This window comes from Telmatherina bonti, assembly GCF_933228915.1.
Source record: "Telmatherina bonti genome assembly, chromosome: 14".
NCBI lineage: Eukaryota > Metazoa > Chordata > Actinopteri > Atheriniformes > Telmatherinidae > Telmatherina > Telmatherina bonti.
Genome location: NC_136612.1, coordinates 24,886,133 through 24,904,367, shown reverse-complemented (window position 1 = coordinate 24,904,367; position 18,235 = coordinate 24,886,133). Strand labels below are relative to the sequence as shown.

At 41.6% G+C, this 18,235-nt stretch overlaps 1 protein-coding gene across 1 annotated transcript; it reads right to left on the bottom strand.

Moving 5' to 3' along the window:
- Nucleotides 1-3,180: 3,180 nt before the first annotated feature.
- ppap2d (phosphatidic acid phosphatase type 2D) lies at nucleotides 3,181-18,024 on the bottom strand. The gene is made up of 6 exons (XM_079252988.1): nucleotides 17,660-18,024; nucleotides 7,098-7,255; nucleotides 6,659-6,945; nucleotides 6,471-6,528; nucleotides 4,798-4,974; nucleotides 3,181-4,575 (listed from the first exon to the last, which is right to left on the bottom strand). Exons 1-6 carry the CDS (start codon nucleotides 17,865-17,867, stop codon nucleotides 4,471-4,473), a joined length of 993 nt encoding a protein of 330 aa, XP_079109114.1. The 5' UTR covers nucleotides 17,868-18,024; the 3' UTR covers nucleotides 3,181-4,470.
- Nucleotides 18,025-18,235: the final 211 nt, after the last annotated feature.

Below are 18,235 nucleotides of genomic sequence, written 5' to 3'. Positions count from 1 at the left end.
TTTTTAAATCCCATTTTTTCACTTTACATGCATCGTAATTGAACAAACTAGTCTGAGGGGATTTATGCAATTCACTCAAAATTTGACTAGAAGTTTCATGACAAGTTTGGGACCAAATGCCACTTAAATCTCTCAAATAGAAACTGTGTTACCATGGCTACCCACAGAAAAAAAAGAAGTTTCACCCTGGAACATGATTTACTCCTATCTCCATAGGAATACATGGGATCTGCACCAAAATTGACAGCATTCATATGTTAGGTGTTTACACATTACACTGTGCCGAGTAAAGCTAAACCGGTGTAGGAGATGGGTGGCGGGGGTCACGAGGCTCGGGCCCGATGGATGCTGCTTACAGCTTTAATTAAATTTTACTTTTCCAATAAGATCCCTTTTATTGCTTAATGTGGTGACTGGTTTAAATATGTCAAATCACTGACCAGTCACCACATTAAGCTGCATTCAGGTCACATCTGTTGCTCAGCATGGCCACAGCACCCTCCACCAGCAGAAGGTGGTTTATGTGGCTGATCGATACATAGCTGAGTGAAGCTGTAACCCACATAGCGCTGCCTTGAACTGGAAAGTGATGGCGTCTTCATTAGACAGTGTGCATATCTAATAGTATTAGGCTATCTGTGGGTACATACTGTACCAGACAGAAGATAGAAATGTTTGGACACACCTACACATTTGTTCTCTAAAGTTTGGAACGAATAAATGGGTGCATTCAGATGTTATATCATACTGTACATTCTTGTCCTATAACATAGGGTATTTTCTTTCTCCTGCTGAGTATTTTTCCAGATAACCACGGTAAGTTCCCTACCTGTTCTTCATGGATGACTTTTGGTTGTATTTTCTATGCTCCTTCGGGAAGTCAGCAAATCCTAATCCCCAAAGAGCAGAGAGAAAATGAACTAGGAGAATAAAGATGATTTATGAGCCAGGAACATGCAAAACCAATGTTTTTTTTCTTATAGACTCATATTAGGACACAAAGTACCCACTTGCAGTCTTAATGGCTAGTTAGTGCACTCCAGGATTGTCATTATTATAGGAGATTTGAAAATATGCAAAGCAGTGAGTCTGGGGGAGTAGGCCTGAACTTGAGCATGCTAAAGAAGCCATTAATCCTTTTTAATTCTATTAAGAATTGGACTACAGCTGAATAAGAGGCCAACATAGTTCCAGTGAATAAGTCTGTAATTCATCAGAGACCCTCTGCGAAAAAAAGCCCTTACTTCATGAAAATTTACACACGGGAATTTTTCTTTTTTCTTCACATATTAATCAATTTACAGCTTCTATTAATAGTGGTACACAAAGATATGTTGTATTAGGTGAGAACCACGGAGGAAAAAAGGAAGAATTACATTTTCATTAAAAAGCTTTTGCAACACCAGACAGGGGCAAGGTTTTTATTTAGTTTTTTTTTTTCCATACCTGCTGTATCTTGTTGAGGGTAGTGGTGGGGAGGGGTTGGTGGAGATGGGAACTTTGGTGTGAGGGTTTAAAAATAGAAAATAGATAGTCTACAAATGATTTTATCACCAGCAGACAAAAAAACACTTAGGATGCACAAATTTGAGCTACGTGCTTTTCACAGCACAGTCATCTGTGTTGATTTTGATCAGTACTAGCATCCGCCCTGCTCGTTCTACACCTGTCCAGCGTCACAGAATCTTATCAAAGAATTCCCCGAAGTTAATGTGTGAGGAGGGGGGTGGGGTGGGGTGAAATGTGGCTTTCATTTTCTTTCACAGTGAAGCATGTAGAAATTAATGGCTTTCACCTGCTCAGATAAGAGTTCAAACACCCCCACATTTTAAATGACCACATTTCTGGGCTGCTGCTCCTACTGTGTGCTCATTCGGTGCAAATAGTGAGGCCCTTCTCTCTCTACCCCAGTAATCTAAACAAAGAGAATCTGCCTCTGCTTGTTGACTCCTTTCATTTTCAAACGGGTCAGTCAGTAAGGAGTACGGCTGCCACAGTGTAAACGAGATGTCATGTTTGACAGGGTGTGTAAGCTGAGTTCAGTGCAGCCTTCCTCTCACTCAGCTCATTCACACTCAGCTAAACATGAGACAAAAACAAGTATTGAGGTAGACGTAGATAGACAGGAACCTGTCACACAAGCACAGGCATATTCACTGGAATGAAACGCAGCTCCTTCACTGCAATATCATAAAAACTATAAAAAAAAAAAAAAAGAAAAAAGCTGGGATCACATTCCTCCCCACCATGACACCCCACACCCTCTAACCTCACTGATCCTGATCTGCCCCAGTCTGTTCTGCCTTCTTCTCTGACGCGTTCTCATCATTACTGGATTGCTTTCCCCGCTCCTAGCCATAGTTCTGTCTGATCTTGCCCTCTTTTAATTCTTTTCTCCAAGTCTAGAAGTGAACTGCAAAGAGGAAAACTAGAAAATGAGAGAAAATGCCTCAAACATCCCAAACTGTATCAGGAAAAGCATCTCCATGGTTGCACTACCACCCCCCCCCCCCCTCATGCTCCAATGCACTTGAAAAGGAGTGCAGAGAAAGGCTACAGTGAGGAAGGGTGATCAGAGGGGAGAGAGAGCTCAGATAGTGGAAACTTAAAAAACCACAAGAGTAAAGAACCTCCTATCAAAGCATCTGCTTATCTCACTCTTAATTTCCTTGTGTTTTATTTTAGTTCAAAATTATTTTTAATGCCTTGCAAGGTCAGTGTCATTATTGTATGTGTAAAAAAATGACAGACTGACAACTTACATATAAATTATATAATAGAAAATGATGGCATGTATCTGATAAAATGTTAAAAATGTGCTTGTCATGTCTTCCTTTTGATGGAAAACATTATAATGGAAATAGTAGAAAATACTAAATTCAACAAAAGACATTATTTCACAAAATGACAAAAACAAAAGAGAAAAATGTATCCTGAGGGGAAACGATGAAGTTTCTGTTTAGTTATGGTTTGTGTTAAGGCTGTTGTTGTTGTCATTGTGCTTCTGTAGCTGTTTTTTTTTTTTTTTAACTTCAAAGTTGATGGACATCGGACAGAAAAAGGTGGACCTTTTTATTCTGCTGACAAAAAAACAAACAAACAAACAAACAAAAAAAACAGAAAACAGAAAAAGTTCAAAACATTCACTTTAATGGTTTGGTTTTTGAGTACAGTGGTTATTTCTGCCGTTGCGGCATTCACAGACAAAATAAACAAATAACAATAACTGGGAACACAAAAATATAGCTTTCTGATAATATCTGTGGCTCAGTCTAGTAGTTACAACAAGTACAAGAGCAGCTCTCCGTACCTGGAAAAACACAAACACGTAAAACCTGTCCAAGACTTGGAACTAATACTTTTGAAATTCTGTGTAGTTTATAAAACAATATAGCTATTTACATTCAGTTTGAATAATTATCTTTTTGAAAAAAGGAAAGAAGAGAAAATATAGTGTATGAGTCTGACATTAACAAAATAAACACTGGTTATTTGAACTCAAATATATAATATTGATTATAGTTAGAAGGTTCCATTAACTATATATTCAAGTGCTATTAATTATGATGCACAGGATGACAGCTGGATCACAGCCTGTCGGAGTGGCATAAATCAAGGTGCAGCTCAGAGATTGGAGTCCAAGGGCAGAAGTCAAAGGTTACATAAATTCAGTCAAACCTCTGAGACACAGTCAAAGTGGTTAGTACAGGAAAAACAGCAGTGAATACAAAAGATGGTTACCATGTCAGAGTCCTTCCACTCACTGCCTCAGTTACTCTACAGAAAATAAGAGCACTGTATTGCAGCACAAATACTGTTCTCAGTTTTAACACAGGTTATAGTTTAGCAACGTAGGGCACAGTGATTAGAGCAGTGGTACAACGGGGCACTGGAGGTAAAGATGGTTAGAAGATGAAGCTGGTGCTTCTCGCTTATATCTGCCAGGTCTGCCAATTTTCACAGAGACATCTTTATATCTGAGGTCTTACAGTCTCAGTTCACAGCTGATGTTTTCCAAGGCAAGCAGGGGCTCAAAAAAAAAAAAAAAAAAAAAAAAAAGAAGTGGCTGGTATTTTCCTCCTTATCTTTCAATCAAGACCAAAAAGTGATCAGCTGTGTCTTGAAAGCTAAAGGCCTTGGGGGTGAGGGGTGGTGGTGGTGGTGGAGACGGAGGGTAGGAAATTTTAAACAATAGCAGCTTCTAAAAGTCCTCTTGAACATTTTTTAATATATTGCCTAATGTGCTTCTAATTAGTTCATGTGTGTGTGTGTGTGTGAATATGTTCGAGCTGTGTGCCTGCATGAGCATCAGAATGCTTGAACATGTGAGCGTGCATTAGATTGTACTCTTTAGTTCTATCTTTCTTTCAGAACGATTCCCTTTCTCATTAACGTCCGTTTCTGCTTTTACTTTCCAAGTTGCAATCCATGTTTGTATCTTCTGATGACTGAAATTACTGTTCACACCTGCTAGCAAACAGTCTGCTGGCTGGACAGTGGACTCTCCAGGGATATGCTTGTAGGAGACAGGTCTGGACGGGTGCAGGGCTTAAACATGGAGGAGATGTAAAAAGCCTGCAGGCACAGGAGAAAAAAAAAAAATCATGTCATGAAATATACACATACCTCACATGTTGTCAGTGATTCCCTGTTTATAAAGACAGGAGATAGAAGACTGGGAGAAAGAGCGTGTTGTTTAAGCTAACTAAGTCAACAGAGAGCAGAAGGCAACATATACTGTGATTGCACAGATAACTGTTATTTAAGAGTATTTAGATAACAATAATTTGGACATACCACCCAGTATGCAGTGAGCCCCCCTTGGATGAAGCCAGTGAGGACGTCAGTGGGGTGATGACGGTAGTCAGAAATGCGGCTCAGACCGGTATAGATAGCGATCATCACTAGGAGGAACTGCACTAACGGGCGCAACAGCCGAGCTCCTCGCCACGACAACCGCGCCTGCAGGTAGAACTGTAAGATTGAAGAGGAAAACTGAAACTAGAGCATCATTTTTATGTATATCGCACAAATACATAAGCTGCTGATTATGTTTAATGACTCGCAATTATTAACTTAGGAAAAATTCTGTAAGTAAAGCACGTGCATCCATTCAATCTGCTTCCAAGATGGAAAAAAAATTAACTCAACCCTACTCCTCCTTCATCAGTGTTACAGTATGGAATGAAATTTTTGCGGCTACGAAAATGGGGTCACAGGGCGAGTGTGACGCCATTTATGAGCTTTATGAGGTAGTTGGAAGTCTGTCTGGACCCATCAGCCACTGGGGAGCACATGGCCTGAATTCCTCCACCGGTTCTTCTCTACTTCTGCTATCTCAACTGAGAGCAGGTGTCCCTCCTCCTGCTCTAAACATCAGCAGCTGGCCACGATCCGGGTGGCGTGTAGCTACAGGTTTGACACATTCTCTCCAGGTTGTCTACAGCCTGTTGAAACATTAGCTAGCTGCAGGTCTGTGTGGAAGGTGTGAGTGTGAGGTCTGAGTGTGTGCGTGGGGAGGGGGGGATCCTAGTATGAGAGAGGAGGAAAACCTGGAGTTACAAAGACTGCAGCCCTCTGAGAGAGCTTCTTTCCTTTAGTTTTCTTCCCCACTTTTTTTTTTCTCTAATTCAGTCCCACCATTCTCATTATTGTTTTGTGGTTGGAAAGGAGCTTTTCATTTGGACTTCTATGGTGCACAAGTGTAAATAGGAGACAAGTTGCTGTAGCTGTAAAATATCTAGGTCACCGGAAAGCTATTTATTAAGAATCAATGATGGAGGAATACATAAGGAATGGGAACATTTTATAGATAATAACCTGCTTTTGTCTCCCTTAAACTGTCACAGCTCTATCACAATGCATCCATGATCACGGGGTAAAAGCGGTGAAGAGAGGCAAATAAAGAGATGGGGGGGTGAGCGGGTGTCTATTACTGAAAGAAGCCTGTCGATCTCTCAGCAGGCATATTCAGCCCTCCACCCCTCCCTCTAAATGAGACCCACAACAAGGCCTCCTCTGTTTGTGGAGTCTCTTCATCTATTCATGCTCCCTGTGGAAAACAGTCTCCCTCATTCTCTTCTCTTTCACCCCACTCCTCCTCCTCCTCACAATCTCTCTGTCTCAGCAGCTCTTTCAGTTTGAAGCAGGGAACTGCCGTTCTCAAATATCTCCTCACTCACAATCAGGAGCAAATGTATTTAACAGCACATGTCTCGGGGTGTGTCTGTGTGCGTGTGTGTGTGTGTGTGTGTGTGTGTTTGTGCATGTTTAATTAGGTAGATGCACACACTGTTCCTTGGCCTCCAGAGACAGCTCTTGTGTTTAACACCTCAGAAAAAAAGTTAGAGGTTTTATATTTCCAGAAAACTTTAAACACAGCACCGGGTATTGTAATTACACAACGTGAGCTCAGGTGGAGCTGAAGGTCACATTCCTGATGTGTTTCTGTGCGAGTGTGTGTGACTTACTGCGAGATAGAGCATGGTGTACATTGCAAAGGAAGCATGACCGGAAAAAAAGGACTTCCTGAAAGAGAGGATCAATAAAAGATGCCACAGGTTACACATTAACTACAGAAGTAAACTTACTGTAACAACCCACCCTTGGTAAACAAATCATTTCTGAAGTAAAACCGGCATGCACGCAAAGAACACACCTTGCTTCTTCCACCATCTTCTGGTTTGGCTGCCTGCATGCGACCTGGGAGATGTAGCTGCCAGGAGTGCAGTTAATGGATTCATAGGTGATGTTACAGACAGAGAGGAAGTTGGGTCGCAGGCGACCCACACTTAACTTGGCCATGTTGGTGAGAGACTGACCCACACAACAGCCAAACAGGAAGCTTCCCAGTTCCTTGTACAGGCACGACACATAGCGGTTTCGAACAAAAGCCCGTGTGTATACACCTCGAAATCGCACTCGATAGCATTCCCCCAATGCAATCTGAAAAATAAATAAGAAACTGTTTAACATAAGTCTTATGACTAATGCTGGAACAATCATAGTTTGGTTGCGTTCCTGTTATATCACACCATATTTACGTTATGTCAACTTTAAATCACAATACTAACGTTATACAGGTATCATCGCCTTACCGTTATGCCAGTAATGGCGATTCCGCCAGCGATGAGCAGGGTGTCGGGGATGGCCTCTCTTTCTATGAAGGGGTACGTGATGCTGGAATCGCCGCAGAAAAAGCCTCGCTTGTACGGGGTCACTGCCTTCAGTTCACACACAAAAAATGGGATGGAAGCTGATAAGAGGAGAAAAAGAAAAAGGGGGAGGGGAGGCAGATAAAAACAAAAAGATTTCTTGATGAATGTCTGGGACGTGGTTTGTGCAACACAGATCACAAGAGGATACAGACGGAGCAGAACACACATAGACACAGAGCTAATTATTAACATAAAGGTGGTCTTCTTTTGACTCGCAGGAGAGCATCATGAGATACAGCATAATAAGATGGACAGCAATATCATGTGTCACTCTATTGGGTGCATGATTTGCCGTTATCTGGGGATCAAGCATTCCACTCATAGCTGCCTTCACCAAAGGGGCAGTGAGTAGAAGAGGGGTTGACAGACACAAAAAGGACACGCCGGAGATATAAGGATAGCCTGGAAAGGATCAGGAAGGAGGAATGGCTTTTACATGCCATTTTGCACAGACATATTTCAGTGGACTAAAGAACAATAAAATCAGTATGCAAAGAGCAAGGTACAGTTTAACAAAGACTCTTTGTTCCGGTAAAAAAAAAAAAAAAAAAGAGTGACTCATGGATTAATCCATCTAAACTTACATTAACTGTTGTCCTCTACATTTCCTGGCCAGTCACTGATTATAGAGCTCTGAATTGGGTAAAAGAGGTCAAGGTCTGTGCCTCGCTTAAGCAAACAGATCTCACAGTCTGATGGCAAAAGTTCATTGGGTAAAAGTTGTGGAAAGCTTTACCAGGAAGTAGAGAGAAGGTGGCCGTAGTGTGCACCCAGTGAGTTCAGGGATTTAAGTTTTGTTATGCGTTGTACTAAAACAAAAAATAGCAGCCAAATAACCATGTGAAGTCTTGCCCAACAGCATGCTTTCTGTCCCTTATCCCATGTCCCCTCATCACCCCATGGAATGCAGCAAGAACATGGGACTAATCATTAACCTCTGTGCCTCTCCCTCTCATCCCAGGCCTGCTGGTTGGCTGGAACGCACCCAGGCCAAAACACTCCTCCTGCCAGGGAATCTCTCAGACTACGTGACTGAGTTGTGCACATGATACACATTTCAAATCAGGCCAAAGGGGAAAACAAAATACACGCTTAAACACACAAACAGTGGGATTAAAACGTAGGTAATTATGACGTCAACAGATCTTACAGACAAAATGCAAGAAATTAAAACAGTTTATATTAGCGCCGACTTTGGCTTTGTGTTAGTTTTGGCCATTATGTATGTGTATGTGCATGCTAGCATTGTTAATGAAATTAAATTAAAAATACTTTATTAAGTACTTTATTAGCAAAACACACAAGCCATCCATTTAACATCACAGAGCTCATAAAGATAGTAACCAAGGTAATAAACAATCAATTCAAGGCTATCAGTGCAGGAAAATACATGAAGAGTTTCAGTTTAGTAACACACCTAACAGTTGAGTGATAATCGCTGCAATTTAGTCCTGCCTCTTCCTTTGGATAAAAAAATGTCCAGTAGTGCGCAAAAAGTGTTCGTTAGTGAACTCTATCCAAAGTCAAGCTGCCCTGATGGAAAGAAACAACAGAGATGCTCAGGAAGTGTGAGAGGGAAGGAGAGAGGGAAACGCACCGCAGACAGATAGGAGAGGCTGTGACGCCAACAAAGACAAGGAGACAGATATGCGAGGAGACACCACTCATCTGACCCCAATCTCTCACTCGTCTCACTTTGTCACCACATCTACAGTAAGAACTTCGCGCATACCTTCTACAAGAATCCCTTTATCACCTACTTTGATTTCCTGGTGTGGTCTCTTTCCTTTAGATCATGTAGAGCAAGTCACACAGTTCAAATATTGTTGCAGGTTTATTAGGTCCTTCCTATGATGTTAATTAAACAGTCCTAAATAATGTGATATTTATTATCTTGGATATGGTGAACACTTTTAACTCCTGAGACTGTTGTGATGTCACAGACGTCTCCACACGGAGTGTGTCAAGCATAGAACATTGTGTTTCTGCAGGGATAGCCATATTATATTAAAAAAAACACTTTTTGTTCTCTCATACCTGCTTCATCCTTTTCAGGACAGTAGGGGGACTGAAGCATAACCCAGCTGTCATATGGTGAATGGCAGGGTACACCCTGGACAGACGTCAGCTCACAGAACCAACACAGAGACAAATGAGACAACCACTCATACTGATGGGGAGGAAGTGAGAGTACCTGGAGAAAACTGTTGCATGCACAGAGAAACCATGAAACACCACTGAGAAAGACTATAGCTGACTTTCAAACAGGGAACCGTCCTCCAGTGGCACACCAGTGCCTAACACCACACCACCATGTTCCGCCTTCATCTTTTTGAGTACAACCAGTGGACTACACCACCAGCACTACTTAAATGACTAAAGTAACATAAAAATAAGGAACTTCAAATAATTTGTAAATACAGATCCGATCAGACATGCTGCATTTGCTTCGGAGATGCGTTCTGACTTCATAGTTTCTGAAATCTGAAATGTTGCTGAGTTCAGGATTTCATAATTAATCAATTTTTTAAATGAAACTGGGCCAGTTTCCAATAGAGAGAGGAGCAGAGACCTTTTTACCCTCCATTCAACCCATTAACAGCCTAACCAACTTCTAGGCCGAGTCTACCATATGGCCAGTCCTCTCTCTGTAATCAATATGTTGCTACATTGACGGAGAGATAATGGATCGGACCTCCATTAGAGCCATAAAAACTCTGCAGATACATTATGAACATGGACTTCTTCAGGGAAAGGTTTCAATACATACTGTCTGTTGGGACCCATGAAGCGCTGAACGCACTTTATCACTCAATGCCTGCCAATAAAGATGGCTTGTGTTGTAGCTCCGATATTTGTATTTGGTGCAAACTGCTTCAAATAAGCATGGATGAATGAATGAATGAATGAAAGTTTTTATTTGAACATTTAAATGAAAAACAAATGAAAAAAAAACCTGAAAAAGTATGAACCAATATTAACTATAAAAAAGTAATTTCATAATCTCTCTAACTAAAATGCTATCATCTTGAGTTGCATGGCAAAGGACATACATGATCAACTGAATGCAAACTTGTTGACTATCTGCACAGTCCTGTACAAGTCACAAGCCCTTGCGTCACAGGAAACCTCTTCACTTTACATTAAAACTGTTTTCACAACAAGACGTGGAAACACTCCAGAGACTCCTACATCATCTATCAAGCAGCTGTAAGCAAACCTCTCCACCTGGCCAAGGCATGCTTTAAAAAGAGGCGGACCAGGAGGGCCTGCAAGGGGACCCAAAAGGAGGCAGGGAAATGGGTCGGCTCACAGAGCCGGGCCAAAATGTGCTGCTTACTGGGCCTGACATTCAAAGCAGGAATGCTTTCAAATAGTCAAAAGGGACAGAAAGAAAAGAGAGAGGAAGGAGAGGAGGGGATGTGTGCCTCACTCTGAGAAACTCTTCTGGTTCTAATTTACACATCTATGACCGCAGCCCAGAATGAGCTCACTGTGAGAGGAGAACAACAAGCAACAGAAAGAATTAAAAAAAAGAAAAAGTCTGGAGAAAGTGATTTGAAAAAGAGGACTATAAAGCAAGCAGAAGGTACATAGTTATTGCCACGGTTTTACAGCACAACTGATCAGTGTCAGTCAAACTAGTACAGGGGGCTAGAACAATGGAAAATGGGAGAACCCAATGGAGAAAACTGGGGAGATCGAACCATGGGAGATGAAGTGAGGGCTTCAGCAGACGGAGGCGATTAGTGGTGGCTTTGGAATGTTAGGGTCAGAGATGTGGGCTCTGCTGGGACCTACTCTGTAAACAAAACCTCACCTCAACCAACAGAATACCCCCCCCAACAAACATATACACTCAACATGCTCATATACACATATAAACCACTCTTAAATTCAAATACACCAAATCCCCAACCACAGAGACTAACAGATAACCAAACAAACCACAAAACTTACAAAAACAACAATAAAAAGCAGACCACCACCAGAGCTAGTAGACCACGTAAAATAATATAATACCAAGCACATGAATCAAGGCAAACAGCTTTTCATAACAGGCCTAATTAAACTCCTGCTGGTGCTGCTGCAGTCTGACATACAGTCAGTGCACCCGCATAGATTAGCATGACACAGCCTTAAGCTATATCTAAGTAACACCAACAGTCATCTAGGCCATCACATTCAATAATATTTGACTGTACAGGCCTTGTTCTATATTTACACTTTGACAGAAAACGGAGGGCAGACAATAAGTGACCTGTCAACACGGGTCCATCTGGCCTGCAGCTTGGGAATGGGTTGAGCCTGAGCTGCACTGCACCCTTCCCGGGTGGTCCATCCTCACTGGGCCCCTTACCTGCTTACAAGTGCCAACATTTCCAAACTAAATCTTAAGCTGCTTGTTTACCTTCAAGTCAACCTTTAAAAAAAAAATAAGCTGGTGAACCGAATCATTCGATGTTGTTATTTCAATCATTTGAGTCAGCAAAATAACCCCTTCAAACATCACAAGGAGGAACATGCTCATAAATGGCAGTGCAAACCTACACTGGGTATGCTTATGCAAGTATTTGCGCAATATTGACTTTAACTCCACAAAGTTGTCTCTATAAGTGACTCTTGATCTTCTATTTAAGCTAATCCCTGTTCAGTCTGAGTAGGGTGGTTTATAGAAAAGTCAATACAAAAATACTTTGCTTGAAGAGATGATCTAGGAAGAGACTCTTAAGGCTATGAAACAGGCTCTACCACACAACACAAAACACTAAATATGCAATTATATTCAGTTGCAATAAATGTGCCATTATAACAGCCATAAACTACAACAAAACCTATTAAAGACCTGTGTATAAATGTCAGCATGGAAACCTTCTTTTCCCTTTTTGGTGACCTAATCCAGGTGATGGAGAGGTGAGAAAATGGTGACATCCTGTGCTGTCTGACTCGCTTTTTTATTTTTCTTCAAAATTGGCTCTATTGTTCTGAAAGACTGATCTGTTTTGTCTGCCCTGATGGCATCACAGACATTTATCAGTCAAGAACAAAGGGGATCCAAGGAGCCACAACATTCTTAACCATCTGCTATCTTCGACATCTGCTGCAGCGGGGCTCAATACAACTCTTCAAAGATTAACTCTACTTTTATTTATCCTCACGTATTCACCTCATATTAACAAGTAAACGCCCAGATAGAAACTGAAACAGCTCCAAGTGCTAACTCACACAGAATAAAAGACAACCAAAACTAAAAAGGAAAAAAAAAGTTTTGAGGGTAGCAAGGTAGTTCCACTTGCCTTTTAGTCTATTCAATTGCAACCAGACCAGCAGGAAAGATCTTGCTTGCCCTTTCCACTGTTGTTGTTGCCACCAGTCAGTGGAGACATGCTTCCCACAGCTGCCTCTGTTCTCTCCACACCTCACTGCCCCGCTTCCTGGAGCTCAGCTCTGGAGCTCAGGGCATGACTGGTGAGGCTTGAAGTGGGCTGTCTGCCTGCTTGTCTGATTCAGCAGGAACATAAAGGACACACCACGGTGGTATGCACCTTGGAAACTTTAAGGGAGTTCTCTGGTGGGTTTTGTGGTGCAGGTAAAGAGTGAGCACAGCGAGGTGAGGGCAGCAAGTCTGCAACGTGAGAATGACACAGAGTTGTGGTTTATAATCCAAGTGATGCATTTAGTATTGGGTAGACTGGTTGTGGTAGTGCTGTATGGAAAGAGTTGAAGGTAGAATGCTGTTTTGTCAGTATGTTCAGGTTTGCAGCAGAACATGAAGTTGGAACAACTTTAGAGTGGCGCTTGTGAGGAAAAAAGCAGGGTTATCTTCTTTAGGTGAGATTTCTTGACGATGGGAAACATTGAAATGATGCAAAGAGGGTTTGTCCAAGTCTCCTTGCAGAAGGACAGACAGAAGAGGACACATCATTAGTTCTGACATACACCAAAGCCATCCGTAGTTGAAATCAGGTAGAAAATCTGATGTTAAGCCTCACCAGGCCTATTCTCGCTAATTAGCACCAACTATTAGTGCGCTGCACACATCTTTATTCGCTCATTATGGCTAATACCTATGGACCACCCAAGGCACTTATGGAACTGTCATCAAGAAAAAGATTGCAGCTGTCTCATTAAAAGTGTATTTGAAGCTGTTTGCTGCCTGGTTATTTTCTTTTATCTTCTTCTTAGTATTGCCTTTTCACAAATATATAAAAACACAGCTGTTCCCTCAGACACTGAAAGCTCTGACCTTTGACCCCTACTGTAAATCTTCAGGCATATCCCTCTCCAGGGCTGTTCATGCATTCATTAAGGCTCTCAATTGCCCATCAACCTTTAGGCATCTTTTCCATTTATGAGGCCCGAGCAGACAGTAACATCCCAATCAGTGAAGGAAGAATCACAACAACGTACAGTAAATGAGAGCCATGTGGTCTGTTTCAGGAAGGACGCACCTAATGGACTCCTGAACCGCTACACTGCTGTCAAACAGGAAGGAGTTCCATTAATATGCTAACAAGGACAGTACACAAATCCATGTCTTCCACTGGCTAATGAGTTAGCTGAGCCATTTCTAATGGCTCTCCATCTGTCAGCCACGGAGAGATGCCAATGTGTTCTATAACTTCAGAGCGTTGAGGCCCAAGACGTTCAGCTAAACGGGACCAGCAAATTTGTCAACAAACAGCAAGCACATGGCAGCTGCAGTAAAAATTCTGCTTTGGTAACCGTATGACTCATACACATTCAAAAACCAGCTCCAACGTACACACACGTTAACACAAACACATGGGACACAATTCAATATTCCTCGGCCTGTGCACACACGCATGCTGTGACGTGTTGGCCTCTGGCCACCTCACTCACTTGGCAGCTTTCTCTGCCAAAACAACAGAACCAGAAAACTCCCAACATAAATCCGCCACCCGCCCCAAGACACATGCAGATTATAAGAATTTTTAAAAATGTGAAGTACAAATACACCTGACGAGCAAGAAAGAATTTGTCCCAAAGTAGTTTGTTTGAGCAACAGAGGAAAGAGAGACGGGGGCATTACAGGAGATTAAAAAAAAGAAAGGGAGCGCTTTCAGAATTCTGATCCAAAAGGTAGATACGAGTCCTGGCAAGCTGCTTCATGTCTAGAACAAAAACACACAATGGTGATCGAGTTGACCCAACTTTCTTTTTCAACTATATAGAGAAACTACTTGTGAAGAAAGAGTTCCTATTTATGCACTCACAAACGTGTATTTAAAATGATTTCACGCGTTTCTGTTGTCTTTTAATTTTGGCTAATATATTTTATACATTAGTTAAGTATGAAATTGACACAGTTTAGTGGTTGTTAACCTCTAGAAGAAGGTCAAGCCTACAGGTAATTCTAATGTTCAAGTATGAGCTAATAGTGGGTTTCCAAATCCCACTTCCATTCATATCCCAGTCATCCTTGTGAGAGTTTTTTAAAAGACTTTATTGGGGTGATGACAGAGTAGAGAAAAGTTGTGCAGGAGGGAAACAGCAAGTGCAGACTGGAGGGCTTGTCCATGCATGCTCCTCAGAAATGACAAACACCTGAAATCTTCTGACCTCTGGGTGGCTAGATCCCAAATTGATGCAGCCACAGGGCGTAGTTTGTCCCAACGAGACTACATATACACATCTTAAAACACAGGCAAACTGCTTGACCAGACTTCTTCAGTGTTCAGCTCACATAACGCTGAGCTCAACCAGAACAATTCATCTTTGTGAAACACGTTAGTCGAACCTGACATTGAGTAAGAATAAGATCAAGTAAACTGAGCCAAAGCCTCAGTTAATATCCTCAATATCCCAGCATTCCACAGGCAGATTAAAAAATACCACAACATACAAACTTGATGTTGCCACACCAAGGTTTAATTTTTTTTAATAAGCCTCACCAAAAATGCTGTGAAACCACAGAAAATTGTCTAATGTCTATTCAGATGATCACATGCCTCGGGCTTAAATTCCACAGTTACAATAGTGAAAGAGCCCTTTTACTTAATGAATAATGCAGCCAGGTCAGATATAGATGAGGAAGATGTGATGCACGCAATTTTAGGGATTTTTTTTTTTGTTAGTCAATAAAGGGTTAGAGGGAAATAAATGGCCCAGTTATTTCCTGATCAGCGATGCCTTTCAGTATACAAAGCTCATGGATTATCTCCTGATCACTAGCATGATGGTTACCAGGACAGGATGCAGGCAGACCAATAAGAGTTTGATTGAAATGCCCCAATAAAATCATTAGAAACACTGATACATGTAAAGCATGTACTCATATTAACTCATCCAATGCACTGGACAATTCCCTACTTGTGATTTTTAATAAATGCACTCCTTCCTATGTCTTTATGCCAGTTTGGACTTACTCATCAACCTAATGGGCACATTTTGGTACTAAGGGAATAAGCTCAATAATTCTCCCAGTTGTCTCTTGCTGGACAGTCAGTAACACTGTCTCAGACCTGTTATCTAGTTATCTAGTCTGCAATTGATGTAATGGTCAAGTTTAGAAAGAAATTAACTTCTAACTTGTATCTCGGGGAGGAAAAACATTGTGTTGGCTGATGATGGGTCATTGGCCACATCCTCAGCCAAAAACCAAAGCGGCTGAGAAATTTAGAAAGCAAACAGCTAATTGCATACCTGCAGGGGTTAAGAATTGCATGTTAGTGAATATTTCTGCCTTACACTGCTGTTGTGTTTGTGGTGTTATTTCCTATCCTTTAACTGCCAATAAGTATCAGACCTGCCAGTCTGCCCATACGTGTTCTTCTCCTCTTGTACTTACTGTTAAAACTAACAATTACCCACTCCCTCCTGTGGTGCTCATTTCTCTGTAATTGTCATATGACATAATGTCATGAAACATTCAGCCAGATCAACACAAGGGGGGCAAGTGGGGTGATCAGGCATTAGAGGATTTTGGGAGATTCTATTGAAGAGTAATTAAGTGGATTTACTACATTGTTTAGCAAATCCATTACATAATTTTAAGATACTGATAACTAGGTGAAGTGTTCTTTTTCACAAACTAAAAGGAAATTTTACTTGAGTATATAAGCAGGAAATCCTATCCTAATAAATGATGTACATAATTTAGAGGACATCAGAGACATTCTATCTCCAAATTGCAGTGACAGAATGTACTAATGTGATGCACTTGAGCCTTGTACAAGTTGACAGGTGTAAAATTCTAGCTTATTTTTTATTCTAGTCTTACAAATAAAATGTCCGGATTGCTATTAAGATTATACATTAACTGAGGGGCACAATGAAATAGCTATGTGTAATTCTAAGCATATTACTGTAAGCCTCTTATGTAATCTCCAACTGTATCCCAGCAAAACCTAATAACAATAATGCTGCACCTCATCACATAAAAGCACAAAATATATGATTGAACTTAATCTTTTATGTCCATATGATGGGCAACATTAACAATGAATATGTTTCATCTTCTAATTTATTATTTGCTGGCTTTATCTTTTACAGAATTAACATAATAATCTTTAAACTGCTTTTATATCAGGGGTTCCAAACTTTCAGGTGTGGTGAAGCAAGGAAACTTCCAGTTTCCAGAATGGTCCTCAGGGCTGGAGTGCCTGTTATACATGTGTCATACAACAGTTTAGACAGTAAATGCAACACAGACTATTCCAAATGTTCATTTATAATTTTTCTTTGTCTTTAGTATCTTTCATAAATTATTTTAATCTGGTATCCAAAGATCATCTCTGTGCAATGCCTCATTCTGTACTTTATCACAGCTAAAGCTGTGTGCCATACAGTTATTAGTCAAGTTGTTACTGATATTCAATTGCTTCTGCCACTTTTTTTTTTATTTATTTATTTTTTTATTGAATTATAAGCCTGCGTGGTCTTTCAACAGAGCATGGCAAATTACTGAGGATAAGAGTCAGTAATCCTCCAGTGAGAGAGGCTAAAGCGCTCAGCGAACAGGGGTAATTTTCGGCACCAGAACACAAACGCGGGGCATGTTTTTTATCCATATTCCCACGTTCTTCTCCCGGGAACTCTGAGGGTTACCATGGGAACAGATGAACTCGCGGGACAAATCTGCTGCTGCCAGCTGAGCCCCCCCATTCCCTCCGCCTATCCTGCCCTCCCTCTTTCCCCCACGTGCTACGAGGAGACCGAGCTGAAGTTTTCCTCCCGTTTGATCACTTTCCACGGAACCTCTGGAAAAACCTGTACCAAATCCCGGTCCACTTTACTTTTCTGCTTGAGTTTTTCATTCCCCAATAAAACAGCACAAAGCTGAGTCATTAAAACTAAATTAACTGGAATAAACGTTTGGAAAATACTTGTGTCAGTGTGATAGTTTTCCCTGTGGGGAGAAAGATTGGACTGCAAAACAAACTGATGTTTACGCGTTCAAATGGGAGCGTAAATCTTACCGATAAATAGACATATTACATCCAAACCGACAAGCATCTTCCTCCTGGTGCAAAACCAGCTTTCCTCCTGAGGTTGGGTGAGAAAGTGCTTCCCAGCACCGTTCTCCTTGCCCTCCCCGGCTCCTCCGCTGTCAGCTAACCGCTGCTGGAGCTCCGCGTCCCGGGGCAGCGTGCTGCTGTGCGTTCCGGTGGAGTTGAACTTTTGCATGTCTTCAGCTGAGAAAGTTTATGGCAAGCTGAACAACAGAAGCAACAGTTTGTCCTCTCTGTCTGGTTGAGCCAGGGGAAAGAATGAAAATCTCCAAACTTCTTAGTCCGCCAGTTCGTGCAGCAAATCCATGTCAAGTGGAGTTTGACAGCAGCAGATCCTGGTCAGACGACCCAGCCCAGCGAGCGGCCGCTCCGGCATCAATACGGAGAGTAGGGGGGGAAAAAGACAGCTGCGACAGACTGGGAATAGGAGGGAACATCCGACCCCCAGGACAGATTCCTCAGTGGGAGCACGCTGCCCTCATGTAGCCTACACACCGAAATTTACAGTGAAATGTCTAAAGACATTAGAAAGAGTGAACTTTG

Coding starts and splice junctions, on each gene's coding strand:
- ppap2d (XM_079252988.1), bottom strand. CDS start 17,867: ATGCAAAAGTTCAACTCCACCGGAACGCACAGCAGCACGCTGCCCCGG. Junction 7,256..17,659: donor TGTAATATGTCTATTTATCG/GTAAGATTTACG, acceptor TCCTCTTATCAG/CTTCCATCCCATTTTTTGTG. Junction 6,529..6,658: donor AAGATGGTGGAAGAAGCAAG/GTGTGTTCTTTG, acceptor CCTCTCTTTCAG/GAAGTCCTTTTTTTCCGGTC.